The 21,732-nt window shown below is 43.3% G+C and overlaps 1 protein-coding gene across 1 annotated transcript in view; it reads right to left on the bottom strand.

Annotated features, from left to right (window-relative positions):
- Positions 1 to 11,908, bottom strand: part of LOC146005756 (adhesion G-protein coupled receptor G1-like) — a 51,888-nt gene extending 39,980 nt beyond the window's left edge. Inside the window, 1 exon segment of the mRNA XM_083145184.1 lies at positions 11,849 to 11,908. Coding sequence (XP_083001310.1) covers positions 11,849 to 11,908 — 60 coding nt within the window.
- Between the last annotated feature and the right edge of the window lie 9,824 nt (positions 11,909 to 21,732).

The following is a 21,732-nucleotide window of genomic DNA, read 5'->3' as shown; positions in this document are numbered from 1 at the left end:
GCGGGCTTCACAGGTATCCGCGTCCGCTCGCCACGCTTCGGGCTCGGTGGCTCGCTGCGCTCGCCACACTAATCTATTCTTAACTCCGCGCCGACGTGGATAGTGGGGGTATGAAAAGGTCGTAGGACGCGTACCGCCGCCCCTCGCGGGCTCCCTGCGCTCGCCACGCTTCGGGTTCACGTTTATAGTGTGTGTGGGGGGGGGGGGCGTGGGGGTGCATTTAACATTGTATGCACCCATTAGGGTGCTTAACATAGTATAAGCACCCATTAGGGTGCTTATACAATGTTTAATCGCATCGCATCGTATGGCATTGTATGCCATGTACAATGGCATACAATTTAAAAATTGTATGCCATCGTACACTAACCAACGACATCGCGTCGCATCGCATACCATCGCATGCGTTATGGTATACGATGTGATGGGCGCCGCCAAAATACACAAGTACCGGATCTTGTAACATCCACAGCCCTGTTCGCCCCCCCTTCGCCGGCCACCGCATTATTAATAACGGCATATGCTGTAACATATGCTGTTATTAACACAAGGGACAGCTCTTGTGATAAGAGCTGTCCCTTGCGATGCGGCCCCGGCACTGGACTTCCAGGTCTGTGACCCGGGAGTCCATCTGCGCATGCGCAGAGTGACGCACCGGCCGCAGGGCATGCTGGGAGGGATCCGTGATGGATCCCTCAAACAGCGCTGTGGTAAGTAGCCCATAGGCTTCTGCAGGGACTGCGGAGGGGGGTTAGTGCATACAGAAATGCGGTAGAACCCCCGATAACTGGGTTTTTACTGCATTTCTGTCTTAGAGAATCGCCCCCATAGTTTTGATGCAAATATGCCCTGATGATGGCATCATGTTAAAATATTGAGGAAACTTAAAACATGCAACTAACTCTGCATAAAGATTTTTTCCAAGCAATTAATGTGAGCAACTTGCAACTTTAAATTGTGAACTATAGGCCAGATAATATCACAAAAGCTAAATTTTTCTCTAATGGGCAAAACTATGTGCACTGCAGGTGGGATCAAATCATCACCACCCACCTCTCATCTGCTGAAATTACCAGCAGTTGAGCAGTTGAGTGATGGGGTGGATAACTTTTCATAGCGCCCTGCTATGAAAACTTAGCGTCCACCCCGGGAAAAATAGCTTGGAGAGGCGAAAATCACCTAGTGTGTATGCACCTTTAGATATTAGTGAGTTATTTTTTTCTGTGCTGCTTCATTTTTATACTGCAAAATAGATTTCAGTTTGAACACACCCCACCATAATCAAACTCTCTCTCTTTCTCTCTCTCTCTCTCTCTACACATTACATTTGCCCTTCCTGCAGAGCAGCATGGTTTTGCCCGTTAGAGAAAACTGTTGCTTTTGCGATGCTAAATCAGGCCCTAGTCATGTGGTTACAATGTCAATCGCATTAGACTAAGCAAACTGGAAAATATACTACAGTATACAGTAAATACAAGGGGTTATGTTTATGTATTCGAGGTATTGAAAACATACCACTACATGGCTGTTCTTGGCCACAGGATTTCAAAGGCCAATCATTTTAAATGCAAAACCCGTAAAACCTTCTTAAATATTCAGTACCTTTTTACAGATTTTAAGAGTGCTTTTTCATTGCAACATTAATTAGGTCTTTAAAACAGTTGATTAGCGCCTCAAGGATCATTTTTAAATGATGGTTGGCAGGGTACCTAATGATTTTGGATTAACAAATTATGGTCATTCATATATAAAACTAAAATCATTATTATTATTAATAATATTCTTAAATTGCTGCTAATTTAATTGAAGATTTGGAACATATCCCTTTGCCAAAACTATGGCTTTGGTATTGTTTTGTCTATAATGAATGCTGGAAAAGTCTTTCTAAATGTGTGAATTAAAAAGTATACAATTTATAACAACTTATTGATAAAGTCTAGTAATTGGTCCTTTGCATTCAAACATGATGTTACCCTTTGGTGTCAAAATGATTATAAAACACACTTCTGGATTGTGTAATGTAATCAGTGTACTGTAACCATAGAAACTGGTCTTCATCTACTCTTAGTCATCATCACAACATAAAAGAATGAATCACAGTAATTGTAGGACACCGACCTTTGCGCAAATGATAAATTCAAATAAACTCCATTAGGAAAAAATCACCTTCACACCCACAAATGATTTGATAAGCAAAGCCAATATCTCGGCTTTGCTGTAGGTCAAATTTCTTTTCACAAAACTGATATATGTAATATTAAGATGCTAATTAATAATAGGAAATTAATAATAAAAAAATAAAACTTTTCCAAATCCCCAAGATTACTTATGCTTCAATGTACACTGGGGAAGGCTTTATTTTCTTTCATCATGGGCATCAACTAATGTCAGCACCCCCAGCTACACACACACATATACCTACCTACCAAAGCCGGCATGGAACTTACAGTAAATGTGGCAATCAGTGCAGCTAAAAACTGTAATGCATTATTATTACTTAACACTTTGAATGAAGTTAGGAAAACATTCAGATTTTTCCTTTCTTTATATATGTACAGTATATATAGGGGCGGATCCAGGAGAAAATGACAGGGGGGGCACCATGATAGGGGAAAGGGGGGATGTTAGTGGTATATAGCGCGGCGAGTGCAGCGAGCCCAGCGAGGGGACGCAGAATATTTGTGAAGTCATCCGTGTCCCCTCGCGGGGCTCTCTGCACTCGCCACGCTTTGGGTTGGCGTTGATAGTGGGGTGGCGTTAACAATGTGGGGGCATTTAACATAGTCATTACCCATCAGGGTGGGTGTACATTAAAAAATCGGGTCTGGGGGGGAATTTAACATAGGAATCAGGCATCTGGGTGCCTGTACAATTAAAAATCGGGTCCAATCGCATCGCTTCGCATGCGATCACATCGCATGCGATGCGATGCGACGTGATTTTTCGGTTGTACAATGCCCTACGATGGAAAATGTGGGCGCCGTGATAATACACAAGTACCCAACAAAGATCTAAGGCAATTAACATTTTCCCAGATCCTTTGACAATTATTTTGCTTTCCCCATGTCTCAGAATCCAGACACGTCAGTGCAGCACTGGATGAAAGATGCAAGGGTCTTTCAGGATACCAGAAACTCACTGACCTTTTATAGACACACACACTGATTACAAGCAAACATATCACAGGTGAGGATGGTTACCTTTAGTAGCCATTCAAACCCGTTTGTGTCAACTTGTGTGTATGTTATCAGGCCAAAATCTCCAGTGTATGTAAACTTTTGATCAGGGTCATTTTTCACTATGATTTAAAAAGATTATACACAGTTGTTTGACAATAAGGGGGGCATTTACTAAGAATATGAATACGATATATCATATTCGTATTCTTAATACGTGGCCGCCTAGCGGCCAATCTGGAGCCGGCATTCTCGGTCAATAGAATCATTCGGAGGAGAGGCGCTGAACATGAAACATCAGCGTCTCCCCTCAGTCCATCTGCGGGTACCGGCCGGAATAGTCAGGTTTTTTTTTTTTTTTAAGACCTGGACTACGTCGAAAAGAAGAGGACGTGATCTTCGCCGGAGGACCTTGGTGAGTAGGATTTTCTTCCACAGGTACCCCTATGGATTTCTTCGGATCCTGGACCCCCGACCCTGGAGCCCCGGACCCAAGGACCTACCTACGGGCTCAAGATAGGTAAGTATCTGTATGAAAGGGCTTTGGATGTATTAAAGTTGTATTTTGCATGTGTCAGTGTGTGTGTTATTTAACTATTTCTATTACTGTGGAGCTACAAGGGCCAGTGGGCCCTTTAATGCCCCGCATACTGGAACTTGTGGTTCTCCAAGTCCCAGCATGTGGGGGGGGGGGGCTTGCTTGGACTCATAGTTCTACAGTTTTAGACAATAGTTTATTCTATCTTTTTACACTTAATCAGCCTGGTGACCACAGCCCAGGGTCACCAGGGACAGCACCACGCTTCAGCCTGGTCAGGTAAGTCCTGGAGGGGGGGACCCCTTTATTGAGGGGTCCCCACTCCCCCAGGGCCCCTGGCAAGGCTGACTGGTCGGTAGGGTGAATGTTTTGTCCCCTGGCTGTGACCTTACCCTGCTGGCTGGTTTGGACTGGGACTGGTTCTTAAAGTACGGGGGACCCCTAGTCATTTTGTCCCACGTATATTTTGGGAACCCAGGAGCCTGGGGCTGGTTTAAATAAAATCGGGGAACGATGCTGGTGCTGTTTTTTTATTTACCTTTCTATTTTTTTACACTGAAGCCTGCACGGATCTGACTGATCCGTGCAGGCTTCTGCCAAATACGACCGGAAAATCAAGTGTATTTTCCTGGCGTATTTGCCCGGCCATTCACGGACGTTTTACGCCAATTTTCAATACGGACGCCTTTGAATGGTGATTTCTGTCATATTCTAATGATTGTGTATTCATTGTAAATACAAATATGAATGTTCCATCAATAAGAATACGAAAAATCTTATTTTTGGCATTGTAAATACAAATCTGAATGTCCCGTCAATACGAATACGAAAAATCTTATTTTTGGCATAGTAAATGCCAAAAATACGAATACGCCAAAAAAATCGTATTTTCCTATGAAAATACGATTTTTTTTCACAAATTCATCTTAGTAAATTTCCCCCTAAATGTCTTTACTCAACCACTAAGCATGAGTGAACTTATGAGCACAACTATATATATATACATATATATATCCACGACGATTAAAAGGACAGAAATGTAAACTATCACTCATCATCCCAAAGTGACAGCGATTTCATCGTCCCAGACTCTGATGACGCAAGTACATCTAAGCGTCCCCCTTTAGGCGCAATCACCCGTGGCAGGGGTGGAAAAGCCAAAGGACAAGAAGAGGGGGCCAATGCGAAAGGGAATACAAAAGCACCCACAAAGTCCCGGAGCTAATCTATAATTTGTCACATCGAGTTCTAACGCAGGCCGAAAAATCAGTACTGAACAAAGGACTATCGTTCATACCGACTAATCGACATAATGACTTTAACTGGCAATTGGACAGACACAAAATAGCGCGCAATATGCGCCTTAAGGAACATTTCCAAGGGTCGACACAAAATGTGTCTACATCTGTTGTGCAGGACTTTGTCAAAAAACAAAAGTTGTCCACTTATGATCCCATTAGCCATAATGCCTCGTTGAAAACGTTTGACAGACTGTTGGGTGAATCTATGCATAAGTACACTGCTGTTAATAAAATTTCACATTGCAATTTATCGGCTGAAGAACAACGTGCTTTGAATTGTTTAAGTAAAGATAAAACTATCACTATCCGCCCTGCCGATAAGGGGGGTGGGATAGTGATACAAAACATCAATGACTATCGTTTGGAAGCGCTTCGCCAACTAAGCGATGCGACAGTGTATTGTAAATTGCGTGGAGACCCCACAATTTGTTATCAGAAAGAACTTTTTGACCTGCTTGACAAGTCAAAAATGGAAGGTTTAATTGATGACAAATGTTGCTCTGCCTTAAAGGTACATCACCCGGTTGCACCAGCATTATATACGTTACCCAAAATCCATAAAAATGCGACAAACCCCCCTGGTCGACCGATTATATCGGCCAGGGGGAGTTTATTCCAACCTACGTCCCAACTTTTGGATATTCTGGTGCAACCACACATCTCCATCCAACCCACGTATCTTAAGGATACTACCTGTTTCCTAAACAAATTGGAGGAATTAGGCACTGTGGAACCGGATACACTGTTATGTGTTATGGATGTCACAAGCCTATATACCTCAATTCCGCATGGAGAAGGATTGAGGGCAGTTAAGGATTTTTTGTGTCATAAGGTTGAAAATTTCGGGTTTGATGTTACACTATATCTGACATTATTGGAACTTATCCTTACCCGCAATTATTTTGTTTTTGATGGTAAAATGTATCTGCAGACATCTGGATGTGTGATGGGGGCGGCGGTCTCACCATCATATGCAAATATATACATGTTCGGTTTTGAACAGAGTGTATTTTTTGCACACCGCCATAGACCGCACATCCAGATGTTCTGTGGATATATTGATGACGTGTTCATGGTATGGGGTGGTGGTGAGAGCACCTTCCTGGCCATGATGCAGGAAATAAATGAATTAGATTCTCCCATCAAATTTACTTTTAAATGTAGTAACTCGGAAATTGCATTCCTGGATGTTCTTGTAAGCATTACTAATGGACAAATTAAGACATCAGTTTTTTCCAAGCAGACTGATAGGAACACCCTATTGGTAGCTAGTAGTCATCACCCACCCCCCCTGAAAAAAGGGCTTCCGTACTCACAGATGGTGAGAGTGGCAAGGATCAGTAGTGACAGGTCATCCATCTCATCTGAGTTGGATAAAGTTATTGATAAGTTCCGTGAACGTGGGTACCCCCTTAAGCAGCTACAAATGTCCAAAAGTAAGGCTTTAGGCTTACATCGTAAAGATCTTCTAAAACCTGTGTTAAAATCCAAAGAAGCAATTTTCCCATTAGTTACTACCCTTGACACGTCCAGTCCTGTACTGCCTATTGCAACCCGATCCCTTTGGCCAATTGTAGCTTCTGATAAAAAGTTGGAATGCTTTAAAAATATTAGACCCCTGTCCTGTTACCGTCGAGGTAAAAACCTCCGTGATCTATTGGTACATACCGATATAAGTGATCATAAAATACTTAACACTTTTTCTGCTAAAAAACCTGGATGTTATAGGTGTCCTAATTGTGTAACCTGCGGTTATTTAATCACGGGTGGCACTTTTAAGCATCCTCATAATGCCTTCAAATATAAAATACGCCATGTGTTGTCATGTGAATCTCGATTCGTGGTTTACATTATTATTTGCCCGTGTGGCTTGTATTATGTAGGCAAAACCGCCAGGAAATTTAAAGAAAGAATGGCTTTACACAGATCTGCCATTAAAGCAGCTTTGATGGGGAAACCGTGTGATCAGCCGGTGGCTGTGCATTTCAAAATGCATGGTCATCAGCTTTGTTCTCTCAAATACTTAATAATTGATCATGTACCAGAGAATATTAGGGGGGGTGATCGCAATAAAAAACTGTTACGCTTGGAGGCATCTTGGATATACAGATTGGATACTGTGTCTCCAAGGGGCCTTAATGAGCGTATCGCTTGGAATACTTTGATGTAGATCTACTATCTGCTAGATGTACTTGACACACAGCACTGTGTTTAATTGAAATATTGAAACTAATTGACTGTTGGTTCTTAATTTCTTTTATGTGTATGTTGTGACATTTTACTAAATGTCATTCTTAACTGTATCTATATGTAATTTTGTCTTTTTATATATTTTTGTGTATTGTCTAATTGTATATTTTAAAACCTATGTGGGGACTTGCATTGTTCTGCTAACACCGGCCGGCTCTGTGGATCTCGGAGATACGTTGGTTGCTATGCAACCCAGAACTGTTGTGGCTGCATGATGTCATTCTGTCATGTCATTACAGGTGTGAACGGTCTCCGTGAGTGGTGGAGTGTGGGCGGGGGATGCAGCGTGCTGGTCTCTACATAAGGTGAGTAGTGAGTATGTATCATTGTCTTGCTTGTTTCTCCTGACGACGCGGTTAAATCCCGCGAAACGTTGAGAAAATAAAAGTCCATTTGTTTACAAAGACCTTCCAGTGCCGTGTTTGGGGTCCTGCTTGTTGGGATTCCCTATCTGCCTATACATATATATATATATATATATATATATATATATATATATATATATATATATATATATATATATATATATATAGATACACACACACAGTTTAATAGGATGAGAAATTTAAACTTTTATGATTTTTTGGCAAAAAAATTGGCAAATTCGCACATTTTGCCAAAATTGCTAACTTAATAGTGTGTGGATTGCGCTGTATCTTGCATTTTTCCCTGGTCAATTCTACATGATTACCTGTAGGCTTAAATTCACACTTCATATTGCATTCAGATGTTTTCCCATTGAAAAGTATAGAAATCGCCAATTTAATCGGATGCAAATTCGGAATTCACCACTGAAATTAACTAAAAATCGCCACCAAAACAGACCAGGTTGAGATGGGTGGTTTTGAAACAGACCAACAGTGAAAAAATGGAAATGGTTATTTTTACACAGGTTTACTCTATGATCATCAGAAACACCCCTACATCTACCCCCAACATCATCAAGGGCACCTGTGGGGGTTTGAAAAATGGAGTTTTTGCAGTCAGGTGTTGAGCTCTGTGTTTGTGATATTGCGCATTTGGAGGGGCTGCGCAGGAGGAAGGAGCATGCCGCGCACCAGATCCAGGTCCCCAGACCACTTTGTACTTTACATAGGTACTGTGCAAGGGTGTACCTGGACTCCCTCTCAGATTAAAAGGTGGTGTAGATGTTTAGGCTGAACCGCACAAACCTCTTGAACTTACAGTACAGTATATGAGCAGGTGAGAAATTATTTAGAGCCTTTTCGAGCTGCCAACTATGCAGTGTCTGGGCTGCAAAAATTAATGTGTGCCATCCAATTCTTTGCCACAGGCAGCAGTCTGTGAGCTCATGGTCATTAGGGGTTTCACAACCCACTTTCTTAAAGCATTTTACACAGGTGTTACATGCCTTGAAGAAGCTGTGGCATACATATATCACATTCCCACGTTCTGAGTCTGAGTGGAAGGAGATGAAGGTGGCATTCTATAGGCTCTTAGCATTCCCTAATGTGCTAGAGCCATAGACTGCACCCACATTGGGATTCAGGCACCAGACATGATAGAGTATGTTTTTGTCAATAGACATGGGTGTCAATCCCTCAACGTGCGGGTGGTGTGTGATGCTAACCTTAGAATTCTCAGTGTGGTTGATGAGAACTCTCCACCCCCTCTCTCTTTTTTCCCCCTCCTCACACTCATTCTCCCCTCAACCTCCCCTCTATTATTTCCCTCTTTCACACTTACTCCCCCCTCCCTTACTCTCACCCTTCTATCCCACTCACTCCTTTTCTCACCCCTATCTCTCTTCTGTACCTTTTTCACCCCCCCTCTCTATTCTCTCGATATCTCTCATCCCCCTTTCTTCCCCCCCCTCTCACATACTCACTCACTCTTTCGCTCTCTCACTTCTCTCTCTCAAACTCTCTCTCCTAGTGGCGTAACTATACCTCCGCAGCCCCCGCGGTGGCGGGGGGCGCAGAGAAATTGGGGGCGCCGCCGGGGGGCTGCGGAGGTATAGTTACCTGTGGTCCTAGTCTCGCCCGGCTCTCTGCCGGGACCTGCCTGACGTCACGGTCCCGGCCGGCTCCTGCTGCAATGAAAACTGACTATTATAAAATGGCTGCCCCCATACTGCAGACAGTTTTCTGTCTGCAGTATGGGGGCAGCCATTTTCTAAGAGTCAGTTTTCATTGCAGCAGCAGGAGCCGGCCGGGACCGTGACGTCAGGCAGGTCCCGGCAGAGAGCCGGGCGAGATGCAGACTGTGGGGACAGGTAAGTGTAAGAAGGGGGGGTCAGGTTAGGTGGGGGGGTGGCGGGCGGCGGCGGGGGGGGGGTTCGAGGGGGGCGCCAAAAAACCATCCGGCGGGGGGGCGCTAAAAACTTAGTTACGCCCCTGCTCTCTCCTCTTCACCCTCTCACCCATCTCCTCTCTCTTTTAACTCGAGAGAGTCTTGCTTCCTGCTCACACTCTCTCCCCCCTTTCTCCCAACTCTGTCTCTTCACGCTCTCTCACACTCACCCCCTCTCACTCTCCCTCTTTCACCCCCCTTTCTACGCTCAGCCCTCTCCCTCTCCACCTAGAACCCTCTCTATCTCTCACACTCTCAGCCCCCCCCCCCCACTTCTCACACTTACTTTCACCTTTTCTCCCCTCTCTCTCACTCCCCCACTCTCTCTGTCCAAAACTCCACCCTTCATCCTCTCTCACTCCCCCATTCTCTGTCCAAAACTCCACCCCTTCCGCCCTTCTCTCTCCACCCTCTCACTCACTCCCCCTTTCCTTCTAACTCTCCCCTTTTACTGTACCTCTCACTCCCCACTCCATCACTGCCTCCCTTCCTTCTCCACCCCATCACCTTGTCAATTTTCAGACTCGAATAGGTTATTAATATATTTTTCCGAATTATGCAGAATATTGTTTTGCTGAAATTGTCAAAGCAGTATCAAGCCTTTTCCAGTTGTGTTTGCTTAGTGCATGCATTTCACATGTCTGTGTTGTCATGGAGATAATTAGTAAGCAAATATTGTTAGCTAACATCACTTTCAAGGAAAGCACGATCCATTCACCCTGGCTATGTCAAGAAGCATTTGGGCATTTCATAGTTAAAAAATTAGCTGTACACAACAAACAAAAATACAGCTGGTAACATTTCTTGAATGCAGTTTACAAAAGATAGTGAGTGAGAGCATATAAGACATCTGTTCAAAGGTTTCGATACAATGTGGAGGATCAAGGATACATGGGTTTTGAATAGAACAAGAGGAGATAAAGGAAATTGTGGAATAGCATTCCCCCCATATCCTTTCATTGCTGCGTTTCAAGATAAAAATTTCACTTTCTTGTATTTACTGCAACTGTATAACTGTTGCTGACATTGTTGTTAACCATTAAAATGACATATAAAAATCCTATGAAAACTTAAACTCTGCCCTAACATAGGACCTTATTGTAGTCCACATGCAGCACTGCAAATTTCGCAGCGCTGCGTGTGGTTTCAATGCCGCCCGCCAGTCGTACAGCCGTGCGCGCCCCCCCTACCTCATTCTCCAAGTTTGCCGCACAGCTGTGAATGGATGTTTTGCATAAACCTCTATTCGCAGCCTTGAACTCAAAATGTCTAATGGGTCTATATGAATATCATATGGTAGACACCAATTAGTTACCCACATGGTATGTATATTATATATTATATCTTTCTTTTCACTTATTCCCCACATTCTTGAAAAAGTTCTCAACTTTAATAGCGTCATCAGCCATGGGATTTTGTAAAGTGTCGTCTTTTGAACAAATATTCATCTTAGATCAATTGATGTATAAAAGACACATTTTTGTGACTCGAAATCTGTATATACCCATGTCTGTTTTGTATGTTTTTTTTAGTGTGATGCTTATGCTAATAAAATGTACTTTTGGTATGTAACTTGGCTCTTGTGGACTTCTTGGGTGATTATTTGGCGAGAGGTTGTCTTACAGATAAACAACTTGAGAGTCATCATCGCCAAAAGTAGATTCTGATTGATGGCCCATAATAACATTCCATGTGAAATAGAACTCCCAGCTTAGTATTTTTCCCCTTCCTCTCTTGCTCGCCCTCTTCAGTTATGTTTTTGCACATTGAATTCCAATGAATGTGACTTTACTAAGGTGACCAATGACTTACACTGGATAAATTGATACATCACCTCTTGTTGCTCATACTACTTAATGTTTTTGTAGCTTTTCATACATTTCACTCCCTTTGCATTTGCAATACTAATTTCTCCATGCTCATCACCTCTTTGGTTGCTCCTTTAGTGTCTCTAACTCTGACAGATACTGTAGTTATCTCAGCTTTCAGTGCTTCAACGCTTTTGGCCCTTAACCTTTCTCTCTTTATGCCTCTTCACTTTGTGCTCATCTACTCCTTTGGTGTCATCTGCCATGTCTACAATCAAATAAATCTCTGCAGCGACTATACATTTACGCTCAAATCCTCTTTAAGATGTTTACTCTCAACTCCCAAGCCTCACTGGTGCCCCTCTTCCATATATATAATTGACCTTGTCAAATGATACACATCTGTCCTGAATGATCAGACTTTTCTTCTCTTCTCATCCAGGTAACCAACATTCTACATACCTGATCTGGGCTGCAGATTATTCCACCTCCAGTCCTAGATTTCCCAGGTTTCATTAGCATGATTATATGCATGCAAACACAGTCCAACAGGGGGGTTGCAGCTGGTAATGACTGGGGTGAATTAACAGGGTACTCACTGAGAAGCCTATCCTGGCAGAGGTGGTGAGCGCCAGAGCAGCGAAGCTGGCAACCAGGAGATGGCATTATCTGGGAGCAGGTGCGGTACTCCCAGGGGAGGGACAGGCTGTGGCAGCGGGGCTCAGGGAGCAGGTCCTGGAGGATGCAATTAGCAGCGAGGCTCAGAGAGTGAGGGCCGGAGAAGACAATAAGCGGGAGATCTCAGGGGTCCTGGAGGATGCAGTTAGCGTCAGGCGGAGAAAGCTTCCACAGCTAGCTGCCAGTCCCTGAGCAGACAGGAAGGGAACCAACTCTAGCCCTGACATCTGCGGCTGAGCTGCCAGTCCAGCACCGTGGCAAGTAGGCAGCATGCAGCCAGGCAGCGTGCAGCCAGGCTCCTGCCTTGCGGGACCGGAGTGCAGAGTAGAGGTCACACACAGGTCCTGGAGCTGCAGCAGGTACCGTCATCCCCGGTGCAGGGTTCCAAGGTTGTGTGACTGGCCCTGGGAGTTTCCCCACACCGGCAACCAGAGACGTACGCACTTGTCACAGCCAGACCCACTTGTTAGCCAGCCAATCACATCACCTTCAGTGACAGGGGTTGCTTTCATATTGGCTGAAAGCACTCCTCTGACACTGAGGCACTCATGAAGGTGCAGCTTTGAATAGTTTTTTAATGGGCTTTTGCAGCCCTCTGCATGTCCCTGCCCCTTGCCCACCCCCTGCTTTCAGCTTTTGTAATGGGCAGATGGAGGCACCACTTTCGGTACCTCCAAAATCAATTTAAACTCGCTATGCAGCAATAAAAATGATTACATTAATATAAGGAAGATACTTATGACAGAATATGTGCCATAAGTATCTTCTTTGTATTATTTGAATTAGTAATGACAGGGGAGGCACCGCCTCCCCTGCCTCCCCTGACTGGACGTCCCTGGTAATTGTTCATTCTTCACACTGCTTTAGATATCAGAAATGTGTTATTGGCAAACTTAATTGTGCAAGTTAACTAGAATATCTCTCTTGCCTCTGTGAAGGGAGGAACTTCATATAATTCTTAAGGATATATATTATCTTGGAATGCCATGGTTGTTTATGTTAGCCACTTTTATTACTTTTCATTGTAGTAGGGGGTGGGGACTGGGTACTAGATTCCAATTAAGGAGAGCATAAGCAATGTTTCAGCATTTAAGGATCACTGCATAGGCTATGGCTGGTTTAGGCTATGTGCACGGTATAGCTGTGTGACAATATTTGAAGGGCATAATTTTAAAGGGCGGCTTCATTTAAACATAACTGCAGTGTTTTACCGAAGTGAAAAAGAAGGAGAAATAACAACCACAACTTTGAAAACCTAAGGACTGCTTTGAGTGAGTTTACTTTATCCTCACTACATACTACTCCTGCCTGCTTAATCATGATATTCTTCCATAATAACATCACCTTTTGCCATCAGCAAAAACATTCACTGTAACCACTAATGCTTGTATTTGCACTGTCAGACTTAAAAATGCCCAACTGTGCCTTTAATGCCTCCACCTGTACTGCACTTACAATGTCAGTAGGTGTCTCCTAAGGTTCTGTTCTTGGTCCTCTTCTTCTCCTCTCTCTATACGCCCTTTCTGGGTGAGCTAATTTGCTCACTCGACTTCAAATATCACTTTTATGCTGATAATTCTCCACTCTACCTCTCCTTTCCTGATCTTTCTCCCTCTATCCTCACTCATTTCCAACTGTGTCTCTGCTACCTATTCTTGGATGATCCATCGCTTTCTTAGACTTAAAATGTCTAAGACGGAACTGATTGTCTTCCCACCCTCCTGCATAAAATCCAACCATCTTTCATCCTAACAGTCTATTTATGCTCACTGCTTCCCCCTTCTGTGTCACTCCTGCCTGTCTTACCCTCCCTTTTAGAATATAAGCTCTAACGAGCAGGGCTCTCTCTCCTCATGTGCTTTTATTAGAATACATAGACCTCTACCACCCTGATAATTGCTTCAGTGTCCTGTCCCCTGATGTAACTATCCTTTTTTACCATGTATTTGTCCTAAATTGTCTTGTACTGTTATTCGTTATTTGTTTTTTTGCTCGTTTATGTATTGTTAGGCGCTGCGGAACCCTTGTGGCGCCATATAAATAAACAATAATAATAATCTATCCTTCCCAGCACTTTGCCTTAGACCTGCTACCCCCTTATTTCCAACTCTTACTCTCACCTAAAAGGTTTCTTCTTTACTGCTCTGCATCTTTGGCATTCCCATCACTGCCTTACTAGACTTTAACAGAATCCTCAATCTTTTTTTGCTAACTCAAAACCAACCCCCATCTTCTTGGCATAATTAATTTTCTAAACTATAGTAGTGTCCTAGTCACTGTTATTCCCCATAATAGTGTCCTAGTTTATTTTAGGAATGATCATACTGTAGTTCCTTAATTTACATGATGTCACATGGTGGTGCTGACAGTACACATTATGCCACACAGTATCCCCAATTAAAATTATGATATACAGTCTCCCGAGTTCAAATTAGGTCATATTACGATCCTCCATTGTCCATTCTTTGCACATTACAGTGTCTCCTTAACATACCATCTACTACACACTCACTGAAAATATAATATCAAACATTGCAACTTTATTACCTGGGTCCAGGCCCCCCACAGCAATCACAGCCCTTACGCCGATTATAGCTTCGCCCCGGCTCTGGGTGATAGATCTACGGTGTCTATATATATATATATATATATATATATATATATATATATATATATATATATATATATATACAGTATATATATATATATATATATATAGCAATAGGACGTCACACACTAGCCAAAGCGTGTGTGAAACAGAGAGGCAGCACTCCACGGACCGTCCGTGGAGTGCTGCCTCTCTGTTTCACACACGCTTTGGCTAGTGTGTGACGTCCTATTGCTATATTATACTTTGTGGAAGGCACCCCGGAAATTGCTTCATTGGTTCATCCAGAGTGCCAAGCTACCAACTGCCTGACTATATATATAAATATATATATATATATGACTGTAGGTCACTAATTATTCTTTCTGCCCTAATCATTTGAGATTTGGGCAGTGCCTCCTTCAGCGGTCTTGGATGGGAACTGTTATACTTCAGGAGAGTGTTACGATCGGTGGGCTTGACGAACAGGTCTGTCACACAGACTCCTTCCTTGAGGCTCACCACTACATCCAGGTAGTTCACCTGGTGTCTGGAAAACTGGAATGTCAGTTTGATAGGCGATGGTTTCCCGTTAATGATGTTGATAAGGGTTGTTAACTCTTCTTCGGACCCTCCCCAGACCATAAACAGGTCATCTATATATCGTGTTAATAACAAGACATTCTTTGCAATTGCGGGGTCTTGATAGAATCATTCCTCTTCTTGTTTAAACATGTAGATGTTGGCAAAGGGGGATACCGAGCTCCCCATAGCACATCCCGCTTTCTGCCTGTAAAAGCGACCATTGAAGAGAAAATAGTTTTTAGTCAATGTTAACTCCATTAGCATACATATATAGGAGTGCACGTGAAAGTGCTCAATAGTGCTGACATATACTGTCAGGTTGGTGAGAGTGAATCTTAGGGCTTCCAGCATCTAGGCTGAGCCCATATGCAGCTGACATTAAGTGAGATGTGAGTGTCCCTGGAGTGTTACCATGCCTGTAGTGAACAGTTTAGGAGAGGGGCATGTGTCTTATGCTAAGGGTGAGAAATATAGTAAAAAATAAGCAATATGAGCAAGGCATCCAACAAGAGGCTCCTATATGTCAGTTTGCAGGCTAAAAATAACTGTGGGGGGATACTTTAGGGTTGCCCTGCATAAACTGATCAAAATGTATGCATAATGTTGTGCACATTAGCTGTAGCATGGTCAGGTCCTTAGCTATATGGTCCATGCTGAGGGAGGGGGGTTCAGTAATATTGCTAGTAAGTTTTTTAAGCTGGGAACCTTTAAATTGATCTATGTCCTCTCAGTCCTACCGACCTCCTCAATCACGAGTAATAACAAATCAGCACAGCATTTGTTCAGGACCCCGCACCACCTTGAGCAGAAATTAGGATTATTTCTGCCCAAGGTTGGTACGTTGGCTATCCTGAACCCTCACGTTATTTTCTTTGAGCGGTGATACTCACTTAAGAATTGGCCATGGAGGAGCAAATCGGTCTCCCGTCTGCTTAGTTTTAATAATTTGTGATACAAAACACTTGCGGTTTCAGCTGGCAGTTCTGCAAAATCAACCTGTTCAAAGTATATTTTGTCCGCGTCATCATTAGTTAGAGATATAAAAACATTTTGTGCTGCTGCAAGCAAGGCATCATCCAGACATGCAACTGATGTTTGTGACATAGATAGACAGTAACTCTAATTGGTCAGGAACAAGGTATCAGGCAATATATTACACAGGGATGAAAACAAGACCCTTCTGTGATCGCATGGCAAATCACGGGTATACAGTAAAATCAGATTGGCCATTGAGACCGGGAAAACAGACAAGCCATGTGGCTTAGATTTTGGACACCAGAATTCTGCAATTAAATCCATGTCTGTAGACCATATACCTAAGTTCATTTATGGGGGTGATCGCCCAAGGCACTCAAACGACGAGAAGCACAGTGGATTTATACACTGGAAACAGTAGCCCCTCAAGGCTTAAATGAGAATAATCCACTGAATTGTTTCCTCTAAAAATGTATTGACATTTTCCCCTTTTTTCTGGATTTTTTCTTGAAATTTGTGGGTTGATGGCTATAGGTGGGCAGTGACATTAGGTTCAAGGACCTATTTATAGGACCTACCATCGTCTGCAGGATTGGAATAAAAAGTTCAAAAAAATAAAAAATAAAAATATTAAACATTCTATAAAAATATATAAAAAAACTAAAATATTTCTAGAAAATTACATAAAGAATTTTATCACTGTACATACTATTTATATGTTGTCCTAGTTGTTTGTCCTGTCCATTTTGTCATCTAATGATGTAATTGTTAGGAACCATTAAGATGGTACAGGTCTGTTTTGTGTTCTGTTCGGTTTGTGTTTGGGCATTTGACCCTTTGGTGGCCTCCGGTGGTCAGGCTGTGCCATTGCAGCTCAAATCTTCTGGAGACTTGATTATTCACTAGGCTGATGGATAATGAGCTCATTATTCCTGCTGGCAGCTTGGCTGGTGATGTCACAGGTGTGCTAATCACCTGAGTCCTTCTTAAGGCATTCTCCCCAGCAATGCAGTGCTGGTGATAGCTTCCTGTTTCCTGGTTTGCAATTTCCTGGTCTGGATTGTCTTGTCCTGCTGCAGTCTGTGTCCAGTCATGCCATGCCTTATGCAGGATTCTTCCTGAGACGTGCTGCTGCTACCTTTCCTGTGTGAGCCTGCTGACTCTCAAGCATATGGGAACCACTACCTTCCATCTTAAGCCCTGTGTTATGAGTAGTCTTAGGCTACGGTTAGGCTGCACTGTGGTGCATGTCAGTTGCCCAAAAGGAGGTTGGGCATTATTCCTCCAGTTTATTTATGTGGGGTTTTTCCCCTTTAAGTTGTGCTAGGAACAACTTGTCTGTGTGCGACGAGGTCGCCTGGGGTTTGGTTGCAACAGGGTCGCTTGACTGTTGTTTTGGTCGCAGTATTTTCATTATTATTTTCCATACTTGTGTCACTTCAGGGACTTGTACTTCTGCATTATCCTCTTTAGTCAGGGTTATTAGTTTAGTCAGATTGTCCTCTTGGACCTATCCCTGGCGGTCGTTGTGGGCTTGTCACCACCTAACACCTGGCTGCACGGGAGCTTTGGTGGGCCTAACTCGCCCTTTCAGCCGTGGCGGCTACAGGCGAAGCCTAACATCCCGCAGTCCATGACCACCTGTCAGGGAGGGTCAATAGAGTGAGGTTAGAGGTGTTAGGGAGTCTTGTCAACTGTATTTCCGATTAAGACCCTGATCCTCTGGATCCGTAGCCCAACAGGTGGGAATAATTATCTCCCTTCTCCAGGGAGACCCCCAAACTTGGGCTTTTGTTTTAAAGGTTGGGGATTGAGCTTTACAGTCCGTGAATAATTTCTTTAAAGTGCTTGGGCTGTTATATGATGATCCTGATAAAGAGGCATCCGCAGAGACTCATTTAAGAGCCCTCATACAGGGAAGAAACCTGGCGGAGGTGTACTGCACCGAGTTTTTTATAGGTGGTCTAATGATTGCGGCTGGAATGATCCGGCACTCAGGAGCCATTTCAAATTAGGATTATCAGAGCACATTAAAGATAGTCTGTTACAATATACAGTGCCCATTACATTGGATAAACAGATGGAGTTAGCGATAAAGATTGATAGACGGCTCAGAGAGGGGCGGGCTGAAAGAATTGCGGCCTCTTTACCCAGCTCTGGAGTTTATATGGCAGCGGAGGAATTGGATGAGCCCATGGAAGTGGGTCTGTCCAGGGTAGCCCCCAGAAGGGGTCTTCGGAGAAAGACCTTTGGGGTTTGTTTCCTTTGTGGTGAGAGGGGCCATTTTGTCCAAGATTGCCCACAGTGTCAGGGAAACTTCCAGACCAAGTGAATGGTGATGAGGTTCACTTTGGTCTTCAGTTGGTCTCCTCACAAAATTCGATGTTAGTTCCTGCTAGAATTTGTTTCGGTGGTGCTGATTTTTCTTTAAAAGCCTTTCTGGATAGTGGGGCCGCAGGCAATTTTTTAGACCTTTCTTTGGCCCAGAAATTGGGTATTCCTCAGGTAAAAATGGAGCGGTCCATTTCCATCCAAGCATTGGATGGAAATTCTTTGACTAATGGTCAAGTTTTGTTTCGCACTCTACCCATTCAGTTAAGGGTTGCACATTGAGGAAATCGTATTGTACCTTACTCACTGCCCCATGGTGCCCTTGGTTTTGGGTCATCCATGGCTTTTCGAACATAGTCCTTTTATTGACTGGCAAACAGGGGAGATCAGTAGTTGGGGATCCAATTGTTTTTACAAATGTCTTCAACATCCCATTCGGGTTGCTACTGTGTTGTGTGACAAAATCTCTGAGATTTACAGAGATTACGTGGATGTTTTTTCTAAGAGAAAGGCGTATACTCTTCCTCCACATAGGTCTTATGACTGCTCCATTACCTTAATTCCCAACTCTGTGTGGCCCAAAGCCTGCATATATTCTCTCACGGGGCCTAAGACCAAAGCCATGGAGGAGTACATGTTCGCAGGTTATGAGTATAAGTAGATATGTACCATATATACTCGAGTATAAGCCTACTTTTTCAGACCATTTTGTATGCTGAAAAAGCCTCCCCCAGTTTATACTCGAGTGAGGGTCCCATTTGATTCAATGAGTTTTCCCAGTTTTTGTTGTAAAATTAGGTGCCTCGGCTTATATTCGGATCGGCTTATACTTGAGTATATACGGTATGTACAAAGAGATGCAGTAAAATACATGAATCGCAAGGTGGGACCATGAAAATATATATATACTGAACAAAGCCAGTTTGAGGACCATTGATGACTTGGAGGGTGTTTGTCTCTTAGACCAATGAAAGGAGATTTCATGAGTCGATTGTGTGCTGTTATGTGCTAAAAACTCACCATTGGGTATCTTTCATGCATGACACTTCAAAATAACTTAACCCTTTAAACTATTAACCACTAAAAGAAGACATGGACACAACTGCTGGCATTTCAAAGTAATGTCAAATTTATTGATTGACAAGTTGACTATTAGATCTGACTATTAACTGATGGTGGCACTAAAGAGCGGTCAAGGGTAACATAAACACACACACATACCAAACAGCCACTGGTGAACAACTCTCCAACTGGCAACCCACCTGTGCAGGTGGTGTAATCCATCTTCCATCCAGGACGATGGGTTTAATGACACAGAGGGTGTTTAGGCTGCCGACAGGCAAGAGGTGGATCGGCTAGTCACCTGGTGCAGCTCTAACAACCTACAACTGAATGCATCAAAGACGTTTGAAATGATCATATATACTTCAGGAAGAATCCTCCTACACTCCCTCAACTAACAGTTGAGGGTAGTGCAGTAGCAGTAGTGGAATCCTTCAGATTCCTAGGCTCCACAATTGCCAAGGACCTGAAGTGGAGGGCCAACATCGAAGGCATTGCAGGAAAAGCCTTGCAGAGACTGTTCTTCCTATGCCAACTCAGGAAGTTCAAACTGCTGCAGGAACTCCTGGTGCTCTTCTACTCTGCAGTATAATGTTTCTACTGCCCATTATACTATGAGAAAGCACCTACATGGTGTGAAATGCGTTGGGTGTTTTAGGATCCCCCAGGAAAAAAGACAAGCCACCCCAGCTGCCTAGCATCGCACTGCCGCTAACTGAAGAAAAAAGCCAGAGCCGGCAGGTGACGTCAGAGCATTAAGCCGCGAAGTCCCGCCGCTACTAACACAAGCTGCAGACTTCAGCGATAAATACAGGGTAAGCTAGGGAAAGTCTCTCTAACAAAACTGGTACACTCCAACCTCTACAATTACGGAGTGTAAACATGTTATGGTCTATTTTAAATTACTTTATTTTATTTGACCTTATTTTATTTTCAATTCTTATTTATTTTCCTTATTTTTATTATTTATTTTTATATTTATTTTTGTTTAATTTCTTCTTTTTGTTTTGTTTGTAATATTTTGGTGGTCCGTATCATATTGTCCTTGTTAATTGCCTGGTATCCTGTTCCCCACATCCATCCCCATCCACCCTCCCATCCCCACCTAGCGCTAGATTACAGTTGTGTTCGCACAACCCCATTCTTCACTGGGAACAGCGGTTATCGGAAACAAATTCCTCGATGTATTGTTCACTGATGTAATTAGCAATAAAGTGATTCTGGTTCTCATATAGCAATGTCGGGAGAGCGCACCCACTAGCTACTAAAAACGAATACATATAACAAGCGCCCATTCTTTACCGCCGCGCAACTTAAAACATAGGGATGAGAGGGAGGGAAAATACACAAAGGGGTTGATCCTAATGTATTAACCCCCGAAGGGTGCAATTTGCCATTCGGGTGCCGTTGTAACCCTAACTCACAACCTTTGCAGGGCTGAATTTGCTGAAAATTGCTTGCACCCCTACGGAGGTGCTAGTACTTTTCAGCGAATTTGACTGCCATAAAGTGAGCCCGGTGTCGTGATGATTCGCAACTCGAAAATCATCCGCACCCATCGGGAGTTAATAGGATCGACCCCCAAGAAGCCTGTTAGATCACTTCCTTTCACTTTCTAACTGCCTACTCCTCCCCTCTTGCACCCCAATGCCCTATCATCAGATCTTACAATAAACTAACACTAGCTTAATGTGACAGCCTCTCCAGAACTCATTAGTGGTTTATGCAACCTCTGTGCTTAAACAGCCATCAGTTTTCCTTGTATACAGTACACAAAAACCCCTGGAAACCAGAGGTATCTGGTAACACATCTACATGATATCTGAGGACTGATATCCCTGGATCTGGGATGCGCTGGCTTACGTATAGTTTATTGCAGCGGTTCTCAAACTGTGGGTCCTGACCCCAAAGTGGGTCCCGTCCTTCTCAGCATGGACATTGCTGACCATCAGGCTGATGACTTTTCTAGTCTCAGTCAGTGATTCAAGGAGTCTGTTGAATTGTCTGTTATTTTAGACTCCTGCCATCACTCTGTGCCTCCACAATGCTGCCACGTATGTGCTGTCTGCTGACTTCACATGTGATGTGATGACCTTCTACAGTAACTTGCTGGGGTCCTGTAATTATT

The sequence above is a fragment of the Crinia signifera genome, chromosome 5 (genome assembly GCF_055691185.1).
Source record: "Crinia signifera chromosome 5, ASM5569118v1, whole genome shotgun sequence".
Lineage (NCBI taxonomy): Eukaryota > Metazoa > Chordata > Amphibia > Anura > Myobatrachidae > Crinia > Crinia signifera.
This window is presented reverse-complemented; position numbering and strand designations above follow the sequence as displayed.